This window comes from Centroberyx affinis, unplaced genomic scaffold, assembly GCF_046629955.1.
Source record: "Centroberyx affinis isolate AG114_WGS23_722 - 3 ecotype Tasmania unplaced genomic scaffold, CSIRO-AGI_Caff_v1 ptg001721l_1, whole genome shotgun sequence".
NCBI lineage: Eukaryota > Metazoa > Chordata > Actinopteri > Beryciformes > Berycidae > Centroberyx > Centroberyx affinis.
In genome coordinates, this window is record NW_027280129.1 from 1 (window position 1) to 20,424 (window position 20,424).

Genomic DNA, 20,424 nt, shown 5'->3' on the forward strand with positions numbered 1-20,424 from the left:
CATTATTTAATAGTTTATAAAGATGACTATTAAATAATGTATAAATTAATACCTTAGTTAACATGAACACCATTAGTAAATTACACATTAGTTAACTGTTAATTAAGGGTTAGTTAATGCTTATTAAGCATTAACTAACCCTTAACTTAGTGACCCTTATTGTAAAGTGTTACCGATAATCCTTATCTGTGGGAATGGATAAAATGTAAACCCCCAAACACATTTTTTTTCTGTAAAGTGTTACCGGATTATCAAATATCACGTATTACCACATTAAGCTAGCAGATGTTAGCATGAACTCATTATTGTTAGGTAAATAGAGGTGGCCAACTTGTGCGAAGTTAATACCTAGTTACTCACCTGGCTTCTTGTAGCTCACGTAGATATAGAGACCCATGACAATGACGTTGGTGAGGAGAGCCGCCCACCAGTTGATGACAAACATCACCACACAGCACAGTACAGCTCCAGCCAGGGAAACCCACATATTATAGTATTTGAAGCTGGGGCGCCACCCTAAGGTGCCAAAGAAAGCAGGTCACATTATGCCAAGTAGGGACAAGTGTATGTGAAAACTAAAACAATAGGCCCTTTTTCACAAACATGGCAGCCGTACTTCTGCAGGGCATAGCTCGGTTCTCGCCATTGCCAGCAATGATAAAAAGCCAACTTTCTGTCGCCCGTAACTCTTTCTGTGATCACTTATTTTGTGTCTCAACATAAGGTGTTGTCACTGACATATCTTTCTGTTTCTGTTGTCAGACAACTGCACAACTATAAAAAAGTGATTTGATCGAGGGTCACAAAATGCTAACAGTACAGAAATTAGCATTAGCCTTGGTTAGCCAGTTAGCATTTTGGGACCCTCCATCACAGTTAGCTTGCGCAGTCGTCTGATAACAGAAACAGAAAGACATGTCAGTGACAACACCTGTATTGTGTTATACATTAAGTTGAAACACAAAATAATGATCACAGACAGAGTTATGGGTGATAGAAAGTTGTTTTTTTACATTGCTGGCAATGGTGAGAACCGAGCTATACCCTGCAGAAGTATGTCAGCCATGTTTGTGAAAAGGGACTATTAAAAGAGGTCCAATCATATAAGTGTTTCATAGCTTTGGCAAATGAATAATTAAGGAGAACTGCGTAAATGTACTTCATGTTAAGGTTAAGACAAGATGCCAAGAGGTCAGAATTGTTTGCTTTTGCCAAATAATTCTAAATTAGTACCAAATTTGATCAGACCTGAGATTCAAAAGACTAAAGACTAGCAGACGCCATTGTGGATACTACCACAACAAGTCATTCTCCTTCAAAATAAAACATTTTCCAATAAATTTCATCATTGTAAGTGGTATTACTTACATTTGAATGTAAAGAGGCTTAAAATAGCAAATGATGCTGATTAAAAGAGCATGGATATGTGCTTGGATTAAACAATGGGAGTTAGCAGCCAGTTAGAACAGGAGACAAGAGTGTTACACCAGCTACTGGAGACCGTACTTGTTTACTGGGTACCGAAGAAACTAGATTGGTGGGATTTTAGTAATGAGATACAGTTGGACTGTGCATGGTTACACAATGACAAAGTCTAAAACAAACCACAGGACATAAAGGGTACATTGACGGTGACATCATTCTCTGCCCCATGCAGGTTTTTCACGCGTACCCAAGAGGGTAGAGATTAGGCCCAAAGTGGCCAGAAAACCAAATGGGGTAGAAACTGCCAGTTTGTGATTCCAGCGGCAGTAAAAATCCATTAGTCATGTCCATTTTGCTGCTCGCCTCTAATTGAGTCATGTACCATTTAAGTCCATGTAATTATATGAACTGCTTGGAGGAATTAGAATCAGATAGAGAATCTGTACCTGGAATTCTGCTAGAGCTTTGGTATTGAGGGGGGAAAAAACACACATAACTCTTAATATAAAAAAAAGTCCTCAACTATATGCATTTTGTTAGGCGCTTCAACACTTGACACTTGCACAAATTGAATACACTGTCAGCAAATTATGGGATAGCATTTGTATGAGCTGGATAAACAACAACCATAAAAAAAGGTTGTTTATAATTCAGATGTTTCTGTGCAGAAATTTCTATTTGAGTGACAGTGTCAATCTCAAGGCAACCAAATGATAATTAGTGCTACTGTGTTGTCACAGAAACATTACCACATCACCCAATGACAGCCCCTGGCGCGCTAAACTCCTTTGTTGTATTTGCCATAAAACAAAAGGGCCAAACAAAAAGTATTATTCAACTGAACGGTGCATCATTGTTCCTCATAACGAGTCATTCCGTTAAAATCATATGGAATGACTCATGAGATGTGAACGTGCTTCAGCGGCACGGCCACACAATTCTGCCTTCTCAAAGAGAAAATGTGCTTCGTGGCAACATTTTAACCTTCAACCAATCAGACAAGGGCGCTCCACCCTTCCTGTCAATCATACTGGTGAGTATAATATTTCATGACAGTCCGATTGGAGGGAAAACGCAGGGGGCGGGGGGGGATAAGAGGCTAGGGTATACACAAGGTTGGGAGTAAACACATTACATGAAACACCATCATAGTAACCTAAACTTACTACAAAAACACAGCAATGAGATCACATGCTGTTCCTCAAGGAATTGTATGTTAGATTGCATTATGCAGATGTTCTGTAGCAATATGCGATGTCATAAAATGCTTATTAACCTGCATTTATGGAACGTTACCATCACTCAAGCCGTCTCTTTTCTCTGGCGCTCAGTGGATTTATAAGTTAAAGAGTCCAGAGCTTTGCATGCTGTTGGAGACATGCATTTTAAGCAAGATATATTTACAATGAATGAGAGCGGAAATACTACACCCCTTCATCCAATGTCGTCAAGATGATATGCCAATTCTTGCACAGGCCCGTCCTATAAGACTGCCACTGCCATACACTTCAAAAGTGTATTGAACACCAAGGCAGTAAGGAAGCATGGGGCTGCATGTTAGAGTTAAAGCAATATTCCACTTAGTTTTAACATGGGGGTTATTTGACTTGACCACCATGAAAACCAGAATATAAACAGTGGCAGGATCTGTTGTTGAATCTGTTCACCAACGTGTTAAATGTCAGTTTTCAGTCTATTTTCCTGCCTCATTCAAATGAATGGGAAGTACAAATCTGAATGCTACAAACTCATCCAGCTGCATCTGATCTTAGTGATTAGTTTATATTCTGGTTTCCATGGTGGTCGAGTGGCAAATAACCCCCATGTTAAGACTAAGTGGAATATTGCTTTAAAATACAGTTCTACCCAGGATCAAAAACTTTTCTGTGGGCAGTAATGATTATGATGATTATGACCTGTCTTGTGAGCTGTCAAAGCACTTTGAAGCGCTCTAGGGGGACGGCGTTCAAGACTCGTCTAAGTGCTTTAAGTAATTGCTTTTGAGGCCCTATCACATCCCATCACATTTGCCGATTAAGACGACATGACTCATGACTACGGTCACGCGGCTTCTCTTTGTACACTAAGACAAGGGATGTCTCTCAAGATAACTACCTGCTGTTGTCTTCATTTCTGGGCCTAGACTACAAACGTGACGCTTCACTCCTAATTCTCTCCCGAGTGACGTTTTGCGAGGCCTCGATCTTACCTGGCGAGTTGGCCAACGAGGCGTGGAACACAGAGAAGTTGATCAAGGCGTAAGAGGCCAAGAAGAAGTTGGAGATGATGGGAGCGATTATGTTCAGCTGAGCTGGGAGAAGAAAAACACGACAGTACATACTATTAAATCTGCGGAAACTTCCACTTTTATTACAAGCTGAGCTGAAGCCTACTGGGAAAGCACTTCATACAATGCTTTTTTTTTTTAAAATATCACTTATATGCTCATGCAGTAATAACGGCTACTTTTCCTAGTGCAAATGAGCAGCAAAACCCGGGCCATACCAATGAGGATGAAGGCCAGAGCGATGCAGAAGGTGAGGATGTAGCCTCGGAGGGGCTCGTTGTTCTTGCCGTAGCCTTTGGCGAACATGCCCAGGCCGGGGTAGATGTTGTCCTTGCACAAAGCCTATAGAAATGGAGAACATTATGTAACTTTGGACACATAACTAAAATGGAAGATCAATATACTTTGAGTCAAATTCGTAGTTCAGAATCAAAAGCTATGTCAACATTAGCAGTTAAAATGGTAATCCATGAGATTATTTGATTTGTCTCCTTTGGGGCCAAGAAGTCATTGTGATGATCATCATCAGTAGTAAAATATTTATGTATTTACATGAAAATGTCACAGATTATTACCTCCGCCAAGGAGGTTATGTTTTCGGTGCCGTTTGTTTGTTTGTCTTTTTGTTTGTCTGTTAGCAGGATTACGCAAAAACTACTGGCCTGATTTTCATGAAACTTCGTGGAAGGGTGTAGCATGGGCCAAGAAAGAACCCATTACATTTTGGAGGGGATCCAGATCCGGATCCGACTCACGAACAAGCAATAATAGCACAAACCTTGGCGGAGGTCTGTGCTCTCCGAGTGCCCTTCTAGTTACTTCATGGTTTTCTGCAAGTGCAAGTTCTCTTGGCAGTTGTGTGTAGTTAGGGCAAATGTAATCAGGTGAGCACGGCGTGATGGAGTTTGGGTCGTCGCTTACCTGGAAAACTTTGGGTGCGCTGACCAGAGAGGCCAGGGCCGAGGACAGGGTGGCAGAGAAGATTCCAGCAGTGATGATTGGGCTGAAGCCAGACACGATGCTCATGACCTGAACACGAAGAAAAATGAAAATAAATGGCTTGACTTCTATTAGGGACGGGGTCTGGAGTTTGCGACTCGCACTTGAGTCGCGTATGAAATCGATTTCATACTCGACTTGGACTCCCCTCAAATGACTTCAGACTCTAGATTAGTGACTCGTGAACAATGAGCTTCTGTAAAATAATGGTATTACATTGTATAAAATATTGAATTGTTTATTTTTAGGTTGCATGGCTATGACCATAGGTTAGACTGGGCCTGAACGACCTGGAACGGCTTTCCGGAACCCTCAAGTTTTACCCATATACATGCATATAATATGATAATATGACAACCAAAGACCTGAGACTTGACCCAGACTTGAGCTCAAAGACTTGAGACTTGACTTGGACTTGCATTAGGTGCCTTGTGAGCATGTCTGGCTTCTATGCACCCAACAGCATGCACAACATTGTTATTTTAACCTAATATTCTTCAAAAGTCTCAAACTCTGACACTGCTACTTCATACCTGGAAATCGTTTTGGAGTCCATAGGGGCAGCCAGTTTTGCTGCTCCTACAGGAAGAGAAGTCGTAGCCGAACTTGCAAGCGGCGTCAGTGCAGTTCGCCATGAACTGGGAGCTGAGCGTGTCATTAATGTTTCCGCTGGCATCTCTCACAATACAGGAGCCTGGTAAAATAAGGCGCAACATTTTCAGTATGTAAACATATTTTTTGTACGATACATCGAAACATTTCAAAATGTGTGTGCAGATTTAAACACGGTTGAGAACACTGCAGGAGAAAAAGTGGAGATTCTTTAAGTTACATAGAAGATAGGGCTGGGCGATATGGTTCAAATCAATATCATGATAATCATAAGGATTTTTCTCGATATCAATATATATCACGATATGGTTCATGTATGCAAAATCACGTTAAATAATCAAATTAATGTTCATCTCATTGAACCAAATGGTAATGTTAGGTGTGATGTCAAACAAAACAGAAATATTCAAATAATATTCCTACCATACCTCATTTTATCAGAGTTTTTAAGTAAAATTTGCTTGTCATCATCAATTCAGACAGCAGAAATGTGTGTCATGATATCAAAATATCTTCATATCATCACGATATGATTCCACTGAAAGACGATAAACGATAATATTGAATTATCGCCCAGCCCTAATAGAAGATATCAAATACAGCAGGTATTACTGCACCTGTCGACACGGCAACGCCTAGGTAGACAATGCCTGTGATCAAGATGGCCAAGAGGGTTCCTCTGGGAATAGCCAGCTGTGGGTCCTGCAATTAACAACCAAAAACACAGAGATATGACAACAAGCACTCCATAGTTGCACCAGCCTTTTAATATTAATCAGCCTTTTAATATTAATCTTTAATATTAATATTAATTGTTTCTATCGACTTGTTTGTTTTTTATGTATTGTGTTTGTTTGTTTCCATCGAGGACCACTTTGGAAATAAGTGTTTTTAGTAGGCTAATGCTTTTAAGTGCTATCCTCTGGGATTTTGTTTCATGATACTCTTTTGAGTTGTTGTTGTCTTTTAAATTCCTAATAAAATCAAATCAAATCAAATGTTGTTCCGTGCTGTTTTTGACTGGGAACTAATCATTTCCCTACTGATACATCTGATTGATTTTGTGTTTGGTTGATGTTCGCTTTTTAGCTAGCTAGTTTAATGTTTAGCTAACTATCAGTCTTTTTGTAAACGCCTCTGATTTGCAGATTAGCTAACGTGTGTAGAAGCTAGCGTAAGTAGTGGCCAGTAGTAACACAACATTAACATCAGTTGCTTTGTAAATTAGCCTGGTGACAAGTTAGCTAGCTAACAAAGCCAAAAACCAACAGCTTGTTCAGGTTAACTGAGCTGACTCTTCTCAAGCTACAACTGACTATTCACTTTTAACGTGACTGTTGAAGCTATAGCCACACCACAACAATCCTTTTCAGGTATATCTAGCCTGGTTGTTATATTCATGTTATATATTTAGACATTATTTGCACATGCACAATTCTCCACTGGACCGCCACACTGCAAAAAATGTCCGTCTTAACAAGTCATTTAGTCTCATATTCAGCCTTTAAATCTTATTTTTCTTAAACCAAGAGAAAAATTCTGCAAACGAGGTGAGATAACTCAACTTGCTCCCAATGCAGTTTCACTTGTTTCAAGAATTTCCTAGAAATTAGCGTCAATATGTTGAAACAAGTCAGAATAAGAGAGATCACTGCACTGCTGTCAAGAAAATGACACTTGAATCTAGAAAAATTCTTGAAACAAGTTGATTGCATTGGAAACACGTGAAATTATCTAACGCCATTAGCAGATGTCTTCACATGTTTTAATAAAATTATGATTTTAGGACTCAATAACAGACGAAATGACTTGTTAAGATGGAGATTTTTTGCAGTGCATGATGGCGTCATATGTGGTTGCTGGGAGATTTGTGATATAACTACAAGTCCCAGAACAATAAGATTGACATTAACTTTTCTGGTAGTGGCTTCCCCTGTTCACACTATTAGCTACTTCCATATAGAATGCGTTCACACATGACATGACGGTCCCTTGTCTCGAAGCCCATCCAATTTCCAGACATTTTTGAAAACGAGAAAGTGGCTCACTTTGCTGATTTTCGAACCTTTAACTCTCCCGCTTCAAAACAAATGCTTGCCGTGTATTCCATTCTGTGAAGTTTCACCACAAGCATTATTCACCACAAGGTGCTTCATTTGCTGGGGAGTGCTAATAAAGACCTATAGTACTTACAGCGAGGTCTCCTGAGATGTTGGCACCAGCCAGAATGCCAGTGGCTGCAGGGAAGAAGATGGCAAAGACGGAAAAGAACGTCTCGCCTCGGAAGTCTGGACCCATGTTCTCCAACAAGATTGAACCTGACAGAGTATAAAAAAAGTCTGATAAAGCATGCGGTGAAAACAAAGCTAAAGCAAATCTCGGCTAATTCAATAGGTTCCGTCTTGTGATTTTAGTTAAAACATCTCAACTGGTGGCAAGGGCTTTACACACCAATGACTGCATGATCTCTGGGGTGTAATGACACTGCTGAGGTTATGAGTTGGTAAAACAGACATTAATTTTGCTTGAAAGATGTTTCATTCGATGACGTCTTGAGAAAACAGAGTGTAGCCATACCGTCATAGCCAAAGAAGCCCATCGGTTCCTTAGACTTGACAGGAATGAAGGTTCCAATGAAGTAATTGATGATGGCTGTGATGAGGACAATGAGCAGGAAGATCTGGGCCTGTGGAGAAGCCAATCAACAGATATGTTAAGAGTCACTACTGATCTCATTGTGTGTTGGGATATTTGTAGAGCACGACCATAAAATGGCGCATGCTTGAATCAATGTATGAATCAACCTGAAGGTTTTTCCCAATTGTATGACACTAATCTCGACTTGATCTTGAAAGACTAGGGAGTCAGTTTTGGGAATACGCATTTGAATTCAGATTTAGGCACTAAGGTCTTATGCAATTTATTTTATTTATATTTAAACAATAGGACCATGATGTCTGGATATAGGAAATCAAACTCGGTTCATACCTTGGCCTCCCATTCCATTCCTGCCACGGAGATGCCCAGGAGAAGGATCACTGTGATAGTGCCGATGATTCGGATATCATTGACTTGATCCGTCATGACGGCGTCTGCACCCTACGAGAAATTACAGGGAGACTCTTAAGTGGAATCACAATGACAATGAACGAATTGTAATCCCCGATTCACCGATGAAGGTGTTGAGGAACTTACGGCGAGAAGCTCCTGGACAGTTTCAGCGAAGCCCACCACGTACATGGCGACGGCCACGGCATTAGCGAAGGCGAAGATTAGACCGATAGAGCCACCAAACTCTGGACCCAAACTTCTCGATATCAAATAATACGCTCCTCCTGAAAAGCAAACATCAAATGGACAAGATGTTAGTTGAACAGTTTCAAATGGCACATCTGTTAGGGTTAGGGTTAGGGTTATGAATTAAAATGATGTGTTTATACGTACATTTACACATATTTATTTATATAGCAAGTATGTACATACCTATATTTATATGTGGCACCTGAATTTCCCCAAGGGGATTAATAAAGTGCTATCTTGTCTTATATTATATATACATACTTATATTTATATATATATACTGTAAATATTTCATATTTATTAATCCATATCAATCAAGGCTGTTAGTAACATCTGTAAGTAACAACTGTAAGTAAATCCATAAGTGTTACATGAACGTCTGGATTGTGAAATATTCTGGAATATTAACAACTGTTAAGATTCTATTTTATCTTTCATTTAGTTGTTATTTAATTGTTAACATTACTTTTTTTTTTACTGTTTTATTTATTTTATTTTACTACTTATTGTTTCTGTTTTTATTGCTTATTTTTTATATTTTGAATGAATATATTTGTCTTTCTTTTTTAAACTATTTCAAACAATAGTTTCATCTCATCTTATAGAGTGAGGAGATCACCTTATTACAGTAAATGAGCCTCAATAGATTTCAATGACGGACAACAGATTCATAGGAAATGAGTCATACAAGTGTGAAAAAAAACAAAAAAATAAAATACAGATTCAGTATTCATACCACAAAGGCCTAACTGACCAAAATTCAATTAGTCCTGTGAGTGTGTGTGTGTGTGTGTGTGTGTGTGTGTGTGTGTGTGTGTGTGTGTGTGTGTGTGTGTGTGTGTGTGTGTGTGTGGGCAATTGGAGCTAAAAACTGGAGGACAAAACTGGAATACTTGGCTAGTTTAAAGTCCTATCAAGAAGCTAATCATTCAAAGTGTTCTGACTGGTTGTATTACAGTAAGTCTTTCTCCAGGCATGTGATTAAAATCCACTGCCACACTTTGGTGTGCAGTAAAGAGTTCGCCACACATTCAGGTTTATTGACAATGGAAACCGTATTCTGTCAGATTCCGACACAAAATTCAATTAAAACAGACTCACAAATTTACTGTGGTAGAGTCAGTTTCAAGACATGACAGGGTGTCGGAGACAGTCTGTTTTTTAGGCAAGATTCTGCCAAATCTTGTGTGAAGCAGTTCAGTGAGCGGAGCAATGCTGGAAAAGGCTTCATGAATATATTCAGGAGCCAGCTGTCAACAGCCACACCTGCCCAATGCTGTCAAGGAGAGAGGACACCATTGGACCTCTAGACTCTTCTACCCCCCCGCTACATCCCCCTGCAAGGGGGGGGATGTAGCTCGGATGTTTCCATCCCCTGGTTCCATTACTGTGGACCTGGAAGAGATCCTGATGCACCCTGAGTATACCAAGACCACTGGGTCACTGCAATGGTAATCATCAAGTAAGAGGACCACTCGTTCCTTTATGAAACAAAGGGGAAGGAGCTTGAAGCATCACGGTGACAGGAGCAGAGGGTAGCTCAGGGGTGGGAGCTGTAGTCAAGCATGCCCCGTTCACCCTCAGTGGGAACTCTTCCCTTCGCATCCTGTCCAGGTCAGATGGTTAATGGCAATGTCTCTCTCCAGACCAGACTACCAGTCTGGTCAGGCGTGATAACCTAAAAGCTAGGACACTACATTTAGGGCGTTTTCACACCTATAGTTCGTTTGCTCTGGTCCGAATCAGTTGATGAGTTTGTAAACATGGAGTGTTTTCCCCTTGGTTCGGTTTCTTTTCACACGGAGAAAAATCCAAGCGAACCGAAATTCATCACTACAAACCACGTGGGAACGAGAACTCCGCGTATTGGTCAGATGTGTCTGAGGCGGGAGCAAGAAAGTAAATACAGGAAGAAGGTCCTGTGTTCTGGACTAGTGCACATTGCTATGCAACATAGAGCGACGGCAGAGTTGGCATTTGCTCATAACTGTTGTAATTATCTGGGCAATATACCAGGCAAAACTGTACCAGCAGAATGCCGAATGCACTTTGAGGAAACATCTTGAAAATGCTATACTGGCTATACCTGCTGTACCTGCTATACCTGCTGTACCTGCTACAGGAGCCGTTTAGCTCAAACTTGCGGAGTAAATTTAGTACACCTGGTAGTTGGGTCGGATCGAGGTCGGATCACGTTCCCACCACAAACGAACCGCTCCAGAGTTCGTTCGGGCCCGGACCGAGACCGCCTCCTCTAAAGGGTCTCGGAGCGGTTGTTTTGGTCCGCACCCGAGTGCGATTACTGTGTTCACACCTGCCCAAACGAATCGCACCGAATCGTGTGAAAACGCCCTTACATTCCAAAAGGACAGTGAAGGTATTTCCGTTGTCGAGGACCATAGAATACCCATAAACATCTCTGTCTCTTGCCCATCTTTGAGTCGACAGTGCGTCATCCTGGGTTTGAATCCGGCCCGGGACCTTTGTCGCATGTCATCCCCTCTCTCACTGACCTGATCTTTGTGGTCTCTCCGCTGTCAACTTGGTGTTGTCATGGGATCTTTGGGTTACTCATGGGACCTTTAACACCATGCATGCTGTTATGCTTCAGACTTATGCGCTACATCGCCATGACACAAATGAGTTCTACCTCCTCAGTATTCTCAGTTATTCAGTATTCTTAGTAAGTGTTCTCAGGTAGTTCAGCTGTCGCCCCTTTCATTGCTGATCTGATTGCTGACTTGTGTCTTCCATTGCTTAAGTTGTGTAATTGTGTCTGCTTAGCTGTTGGTCTAGTTATCATCCTTCTGCTCGTATGATCACACATCTCCATATTGCTGCTCATTCATCTCCACAATTCAGCTGTTGATGTAGCTCCTGTATACTTCATGTAAAAATAAATCATTGTGATAAAATAGTTCTTTACAGCCAACTCAAGTAGCATCAGGCAGACCTCATTGCCGTGTGAAATAAAAAAAATTGGAATCCTCCGTTTTGCCTCATCCCGTGAGTGAGAAATGTCTGAAGATCCATTTCAGACCACCCTGCCAGAGCGAACACTGCTCTCATTCACCTGAAGGAAAAGCGCTGCAATCTAGAAACCCATGGCTGACTTTCCCCTCATGCTGGGACAACTGGGAGAAATGTGTTTCAGTCAGCGGGACACATAACACATCTTAGGTTCTGATGGATGACAGACTATATACACTGATAGCTGGGTCATGCTGGTAAAAATCACATATCTGGAACACCTAGTTTCACAGCCAGACACCAGACACTGGTCAAATGTCATGTGAGAGCTCTGCTGCTCCGTAGGGGCATTACAGTGAATAACAGAAAAGTGAAATAGCACTGGCCCCTCACAAATGTACCAGAGAAAATCTGTATCGCAGCACTGTGTATTAAAATAGAATTTCATTTGTAAAGCATGAACAATTAATTTTAGGAACATCATAATAGATAGAGTCAGTCTTTAAGAAGCGGATTTCCATGCACCAGGGGTCATATGTGAATAAATGCAACAGTAAGACACTGTTCAAAGAACAAAGGAAAAATAAAATAGAAATTGTCAATATGTTGTATTTAGAAGCAAAACAAAGGGATAATAAAGAGCTTTTGCTCACAACTAACACTAATTATTAATAACTATCATAAATAGCAAATATTTTAGCAAAATAATTAAAATTCTGCAGCCCCACTGGACTGTACAGAAGAGGATTAGGGCCACGTGAAAAAGTATTTGAGTTCTTAAAGTCAGAATTTTGAGAAAACTCAGAATTCAAATACATTTTTCACGTGTCCTCTTCCTTTCAAACAAAAATATCCCTTGAGCTGAAATTGCTAGAAAGCATTCTTGAATTGAAACGACATGAAAGCTTTTCTTCTACACTGTTGATGGCTGGAGTAGGAGATTCATACTAAACTGGAGTGAGGGACTCTCATATGACTGGAGAGTAATAGTCTGCAGCAGAGGAAATATAAACAATATGGTAATGCATCACTGTTTGAAATATCCTTACTTATAAGGAAAACATGAAGTAAAGGAGAAAATGAACTTATGGAGCCAGGATTGATTAGATTTCCTTTAAGAGGAATGTTCTTTGGAACCGATTCATTGTAAGATAAAATCATCAATTACCTTACTAAATGTATTTATTAAAATGTGTTTGTATGCGTGTTCCCAGTAGGGCAAACTGCTGACTCAATTTGCTTCTGTGCCATAGCTATATTTGAAGGATGAAAAAAAGGGAAAAATGCTACATAAACGTAGCCAATGTATTACCTTGTTACTATTTCTACTACTTCAAAATAGGGAGCTTTACTCTCATGCCAGCAATCAGAGTTGCAACACTAAAGACTGAATTTATTTCACATTGAAATGGCTATAAAGCAAGCTGAGGTGACATGAATAATGAGCCCATTAACTCCATGACATACCTAACAATACATGGAAACTACAGCTCGACCAATTGATGGGTCAGGCTGATTAATTAGGGCCAATCAGTAGATGTGAGCATCAACTATGGTCAATTGTGCTATATTGTGTTGATAATAAATATCATTCCCTGACACTGTTCATGTGGAGTGCCTTATTGTTTGTGTGGAGAGTTTCTACATTGTCAGCTCCACATTGTTTTGACCGGATCTGTGAGTAAATTAGAACTACAGGATGCAGGTAAGTGGATATATACATCTTTCTACTATGTGAGATCATATCACTACTCATATTACTACTATGAGCTCATATCACTGCCAGTTTGGCTTCTCTCCACTGGCTATCTATAAGATTCAGGATTAATTACAAGATTCACTCGTGTTGTTTTACTGTATATCTGTGTTTTAACCGTTTATCCTTTACTCATGTCATTTGTTCTCTTTGTTTCTTTGCACTATTACACCAACGACACTCAGTATCACTCCTATATAAACCAATCCTAGTAAAAGAGTACTACATTGCTGTGTAGCTGATGTCAAGGACTGCTTCAACCAAACTGTAGTGGTCGGCATTGTTTCTTATTTGATTCGAGTTGAAACCTTGAGGAACATGCTAAAAAGCACGTTCAGACATGTTTTAATCAACTTAGGAGCATTCTAAAGAATCAATTGATTTTGTGTTACGGTATTTCCTCTAATATTGGTTTATTTACCTCAACTGCAGAGGGTACCAGGCCTTTATTGGAAGCAGGCTTATATTAGAGACAGGCCTTTATTTCTAATTCCCTCTGTTTGGTAAGTATATTTGAGTATATTTGCTCATATTTTAGTACGAAGCCTCCTTGTTTTCTGATCTGCTTCTGTTGGGGTTCGTTAGGTAGCCGTTTTTTTGTTACTGCAATACATTACCTATAATTACGGGAATCGACGACGGCACGCTCCAGAGACTTCCGCCAGCCGAGCCGTCTTGTGGCATACTGCCATCTTGTGGCACTCATACGTTACTACATGCTAAAGTTACATTATATAACAGGCACCAGGAGTTTACCGGTATTCACCGTTGTTTTTTCCTTTGTTTTTTTTCCCCGGCCTGTATTTGGAGCCGGCCTTTATTTGATCGTGTCGACCACGGCCCCGGCCATTATCGGAGACCCGGCTTTTAATTGACTACCGGCCACTATTAGAGGAAATACGGTAGTTATGTTATGACTCCAGATGGTCAGTAACTTGGCACCCAAATTCTGCTCAAAGACCCAAAATGACCCATATTTTAGCGTTTCTGCACTGGTTTCCGCATTTAAAATCACTTCCTAATACATTTTCACAAAGAAGCTATTACGACTTTATTCTATTGTCGTCGTATTTGCCCGTTTTATTCTGATGTTACCCTGTTACACAATGTTTGGCATTATTTTATGTTCTTGTTTCTTGTATTATTGTTTCATGGTTTATGAGATGCTTTGTTTCTAGAAGTGACTTATAAATGAAGGTTATTATTATGACTGTTTATTCATTGAGGTCATTTGAGGCATACCTCCTCGTACAAAACCGTTGGTGGCGATGGCGGAGGTGGAGAGGCCGGTGATGGTCGTCACAACCGTGGCCATGAGGACGATCACACAGGAGAGAACTGTGGAAGGAACCACAGAGTGTTAATGAGTATGGACAACAGTCGGCATTTCTGCAAACACCACTGTGCAGTAAATCAGCTGGTCATGAACACATTTTTAACATCCCTCACAGTCATTCCGAGAGCCCCGTGTGAAAAGTAGCAGCAGAGCTAAAGAAAACAAGCTAGTACCGTTCAGTCGAGCACATGTGTCACCTTGTGGCAACATTTCACATCAAAGTGGAGTGTTATCAAGGTGTGTGTATGTGTAGAGGAGAGGGGGTCCAAGAGAATTTGGGGTGGACGGTGGTGTGTTGTGTGTGAATTGAAAAAGTAATTTGCACAGAATCTCCAAGGCAAAGCTCTGACGTTCCCACCCACCGAGCACCAAACGCTGATAAAAATGTGTCTTGGATGGATGAATCCATAAGGGCTTTTTGAGATAACGATACGAATGTCTCGGTTCTATTCAGTCTTTGGTCTGTGCTTGTTGTTAATCTCTCTGTAGACTCTCTCTGACTGTGAGCCAATCAAATCACAACTGATTCAAAAAGGTTCAAAGTTAGCGAATGCTAACTTTTTCTTCTCCACTAAAGGTAGGCTAAGCCAGTGGTTCTCAACCTGGGGGTCGGGACCCCCCAGTGGGTCGCAAGATAATTTTGGGGGGGTCGCGGGGTGATTTATGGAATAGAAAAAAAACATATTTCTACAACACAAACGTTTTATCATGTCTATTTTTTCTGATTTTTCCTTAATTTTTACTTTTTTTCTTGTAAAATACTGAATTGTTTTTAGCCTCTGCGCCTCCTCTGATAATGAATCAAATGAAACAACCTGAAAAGGGAAAATCATTCATTGGTTTAAACTCTATATGCTTGTGACCGGGATTGCGAGTAGACATCGCTTCGTTTTAAGAGGTCATGAGCCAAAAAGGTTGAGAACCACTGGGCTAAGCTACGCTAGTTTATAGCATTTAAGGGGCTAAAGTCGATGATGCTAACCAGCTAGGTTTGCTAATATGCTGATTTTGATGAGAAGAGCTAGAGAGAGAAGCCTAGTCTTTGATAATGCTACATTAGCCTCGTCGCTAACAGCAGCTTTCCATTGAGCTTTGACAGTTTGCTAAGCACTCGTGCGACAGACACATCTGCACAGTTCTCAAGCAAGTGTGACACACTTTACGGCCTGAATGCCCGGACTCGCTTTGTCACCATAGCGACTAACCCTTAAAATGCCATAGTGGCCATTTTATGGCGCACCAGCCAAATTAGCATAGCAAACAGTGGAAGGACCGTTCTATCCATTCAACTTCTGTGGTCTACTCTAACAGGTCAACTTACCAATTCCTGCCTGGCCCACGATCCATGACATGCGGATGAAGAGCATCACACCCCAAATGTTCAACATGCAGCGGACCTGCACAGAGGAAGGGCTGTTAGTGAGGACGCATGCAGGGTGACAGGTACAATTTAACCAAACAAAGAGCTTTCCAAACACTGTCTGGGAACATGCCAGTGGATGGAGACTGTTGGATGTTTCCGATGAAGGTTTCAATCAATGTTTGATATGACTGGCTGACGTCCAAACCTGCTCCAATTGCAGTCTCACCTTAAGAGTAGAGCAAAAGTGTTTCGCTGTACCATGCAGCAATATTTCAACATGTACTTTTAGAGAGGAATAAATTACAGTTACACCAGGCAATGTTGTACGTTGGTGGGTACAAATGGCAGCGAGCGAGCAGCTGTCTAAAAAAATTTGAACTTCAATACCCAGAACGCTCATGGTTACCGACCCGGCCGGACTGTGATGCTTTATTCCAAAGAAAACTTAAGGGATTGTGGAATGATTTTGAGGGCACTACATATTTCCCACAATGCACTGTAATGTAGTGAACAAGCCTGGTCACTAAAACGGTGAAAGTATACCAAAATACATTGCGAGTCTGTCGTCACCTGGCCGTTGTCAAGCAACCAAGTTGGAACCCTTCCGTGGTTTTATAATGATGGCATCCTCTTCTTCACCAAACCTCGTTTACTCGTGCAAGTAAAGAAACTTTTTTTGGTACCAAAAAGATGTCAAGCTATTCTAAAGAGGTTTTCTTTTAACTTCCAATTTTTAAATTCCAATTTTCTTTTAACTTCATTCAACTAGTTATAAGTGCATGTTTTGTTAAGCTAATTTGAGAGTGTAGTAAAGATAACATGATATTTGATATTCGTTTGACATTCAAATTCAAAAAGAGGATTTCACAAGTGCAACCTGGGCTAAATTGCCAGTGAGAGCCTAAAGATTGTTTTAAACCCCTTTCCAGATTTGTGAATCTTTTTATCTATTTGTGAAAACAGAGTAAAGGCTGATTTCATGGTTTTTATCTATACACACACCACAAAAGACAAGGTTTAGAAATCACAAAACACTTTACTTAGACTGGGCCAACCTGGACAAGATTATTATGGAAAGCCTTTAGTCTACGTATAACACTATTTTATATTTGTGAAACATTTCATGTATGTGTGAAAACAGAGTAAAGCCTGATTTCACTGTTTTTTCTCAACTTAAACCAACGTCTTTTATACTCTGTCTCTTCATTTCTAACTCTAGAAGTTATTCTCTCCATTGCTGAGATTTCCTGTATCGTTACATTCCATCTTTGAACTGACCGACTGAACTGACTGAAGTGTCCTTGAGCAAGGCGACGAGTTCCTTACCAGCTCCAGGATCAATCGAGTCTAGCGTTGGAGAAGATTATTTGAAGAAACTATCCTACACCGCTGGGTAGAAGCCATTACAACCCAAACCACAGACATGAAAATGAGCGCAGAGTTTATGTTAGAGGGGAAGTGAGGGCTTTTCATGTCAAAATACAAAAGCAGGGAGACGAGACGCAGACCTTCCATCCCCTGCAGACTTTACCTTCCAAAGTTAAAATCCACTTCAGGAGCGCCGCACCAACCATATTCTCTGGTTGTTGCGAGTGCGATTCCTTTTCCTTCAGCCGTATCGCAACATTAGAGCCGAGAGCAATTCACACCCACGGCCCAAAATCCTTAGCGGGGCACGATCTGCTCGCACACATCTCACATTATTTAGTGGCACACTCATGGTCTACACCAGTGATTCTCAACCTTTTTCATATCGAGGACCCCTAATGTAGTGCAAATTAGGCCCACAGAGCCCCATTTGACCCAAATCTGAGAATATTTGTATTGTTCGATAGGGGAGACCGGGGTTGGTTGGCACACAGCTATTTTCTGGTCCTTTGAAGGTCACAGAAACAAAAATGTAACATCAAAATGTTTGCTTTCTTGACCTGCACTCATCTACTATGTTAAAACATCAACACCAACCCCTTGATGGGGCTGGTTGGCACAAATGCACAACATGACTTTAATCTCATTAATTTCACCTAATTTTGGAAAACATTTGTGTACATTAAAACATATTTATTTATAGCTGAGACCTTAACCTTTCATTTGCTGCTGGTTAGAATATTCTAACATAAATTATGCCAGAGAGTGAAAAGTGTGCCAACCAACCCCGGTCTCCCCTACGATTTTGTCCAGAATTCAATGACTATTCAGTTCAATTCAATGACTGTAGGTAGAGAGATAACTATGGCCAAAATAGTCTACATTGTATAAACTTCTTGTAAATGAAATAATGGTGAAGTTTAACAATTCATCAATTTGCCGGGGACCCCCTGGAACAGCCTCAAGGACCCCTGGTGGTCCCCGGACCCCACGTTGAGAACCATTGGTCTACACTTCACTCATCGCACATAAGAGATTGTGACTGAATGCTTGGAACGTGAACACATAAAGACAAAACACTATGACTAAGTAAGCCACTTTTCTAATTTGTAGTTTTAAAGTTGAAACCAAAAACTCTGTATTCTTATATTAAAAACGTAAAGCTACTTCTCATCCAGAACCGTTTCAGAATGCAGCAGCAAGAGCTTTAACTGGCTATCAGTTGGACTTGCAGTTCATTTTAGGGTTTTATTGATTGCATTTAGAACGGTAAATGGCTTGTCCTGAGTTTAAACGGGTTAGCTGTTAACTCTTATTGTACAGAGTCAGAGTACTTGACTGAAGATAAAGCTCGTTTGACTCAAAAGTTTAGAGCAGTGGTTCTCAACATGGGGTCCGGGGACCACCAGGGGTCCTTGAGGGGGTTCTAGGGGGTCTCCAGCAAATTGATGAATTGTTAAACTTCAGCATCATTTCATTTACAAGAAGTTAGCACAATTAGAGAATGTAGAAGAATGACTGTTTTGATCATAGTTTCACTGTTATCTCTCTACCTACAATGCAGATAGTTATGGAATTCTGGACAAAATCATATTTAACAATAAAATTTTCTCAGATTTGGGTCAGAGGGACAAAATCTAATCAAATGGGGGTCTAATGTGGACTACATTTGGGGTCCTTGACATGAAAAAAGTTGTGGATCTGGAATTGGTTTAGAGTATTTGCAATCAAAGTGTCTAAACTTTGGAACAACCCGCCTGAGAAAATGATTAACAAACTGTCTCCTTAAAAGAGAAAACTGAAAACTCATTTTATTAACTTGCATTTAACTTTGCACTTGACTTGTTATCGCTCTCTGGGTGTGATCACATCTACGGATAATTTTCTTTGGTCCGAAGCAATATTGTATTTGGGTCGTTTAGGTTCACGCTGCCCAATTACAAGCGAACCAGGGCTTGTAAACAAAAGTCACCTGACTCACAAGCAGCTTGTTTACTGGACAGAGTTTTGGTGAGCAGTCATCCCAACAGGTTAAAGATTTTGGCAGCTGGGAGGCAGGCAAGTCAAAACAAATCCAAATCCAGGTCCTGTAAGTTTAACTATGGACTTCCCTGTAATCTTTGCTGTAATTTACCATCTGAAATATCATCTGAAATATCATGAAATAAGATTCCCTTGTTCCCCTGGGACATTTTCAGTCAAAGATATCAACTCTGGTTAACCTTAACTGCACCTGTTTTAACTGATGTACTTGTGAGGATGGACTGATCTGTGTGATTCTCTTTTTGAATTGTCTTTTTTGTGTTTAGTTTATTTAGTTGTTTAGTTATTCATTAATTTCCTCTTTTGTGTTATTTGTGAAACTGGAAAAGAGGGTCTCAACCCTCAGTGTGTCTTCCGAGAACTAAAAAATAAAGGTTGATCTCTGGTCTTCATACAAGGTAAGAACACATAGAAGAACAAATAGATGAATAAGAGCATCAGTTCAGTGGGGGGTTTACCCTCGCTTCATTTTGTTATGCTCTGTTTCCCAAGCATGAAGAAGTTGCTGGCTATCAGATGTCAACACCCATCTCTTTATAGCAGTATTAGTATTAGAAGCAGTGGCATTAGTCGCGAGGACACTGCATTCCTGTTGATGTCAAACAGCTCCGAGAAAGATGACGAGGACAGAGAAACAAAAAGCAGAGAGAGATGGCCATACATCCGATTTGGTGACTGCAAAACGGAAAAATGAATGGAGAGAATGTAGGAGCGGTGAGGAAGAGGGCGGCTACCCACCAGCACCCCCTTGATCCAGCCGAACTTGACCACCCCCTTGGACTCGGCCGCCTCCTTCGCGGCGGCCTCCTCGGCCGGGGTCAGCTCGTCACCGTTGGCGAAGCCATCTTCAAACGGTTCCTGAAAACACACAAAAAAAGAAAGAAAAAAGCCATGGTTATGTCTAGACACAATGAGGGACGCCATAGACTGGCTGCTATCAAAATATTGCCCTTATCGCTCACTGT

General features: G+C 40.6%; 1 protein-coding gene across 1 annotated transcript in view; it reads right to left on the reverse strand.

Annotated features, from left to right (window-relative positions):
- Nucleotides 1-360: 360 nt before the first annotated feature.
- Nucleotides 361-20,424, reverse strand: part of LOC139651864 (solute carrier family 12 member 2-like) — a gene marked incomplete at its 3' end in the record, with an annotated part of 53,405 nt that continues 33,341 nt past the window's right edge. Inside the window, exons 2-14 of the mRNA XM_071528743.1 lie at nt 20,198-20,317; nt 16,007-16,082; nt 14,592-14,687; nt 8,519-8,658; nt 8,312-8,422; nt 7,901-8,009; nt 7,517-7,641; nt 5,941-6,025; nt 5,245-5,405; nt 4,634-4,741; nt 3,931-4,054; nt 3,635-3,736; nt 361-516 (exon numbers count right to left, since the gene is read on the reverse strand). Of these exons, the coding sequence (XP_071384844.1) occupies nt 361-516; nt 3,635-3,736; nt 3,931-4,054; nt 4,634-4,741; nt 5,245-5,405; nt 5,941-6,025; nt 7,517-7,641; nt 7,901-8,009; nt 8,312-8,422; nt 8,519-8,658; nt 14,592-14,687; nt 16,007-16,082; nt 20,198-20,317 (1,513 nt within the window). The remainder of the gene's footprint in view (nt 517-3,634; nt 3,737-3,930; nt 4,055-4,633; nt 4,742-5,244; nt 5,406-5,940; nt 6,026-7,516; nt 7,642-7,900; nt 8,010-8,311; nt 8,423-8,518; nt 8,659-14,591; nt 14,688-16,006; nt 16,083-20,197; nt 20,318-20,424) is intronic.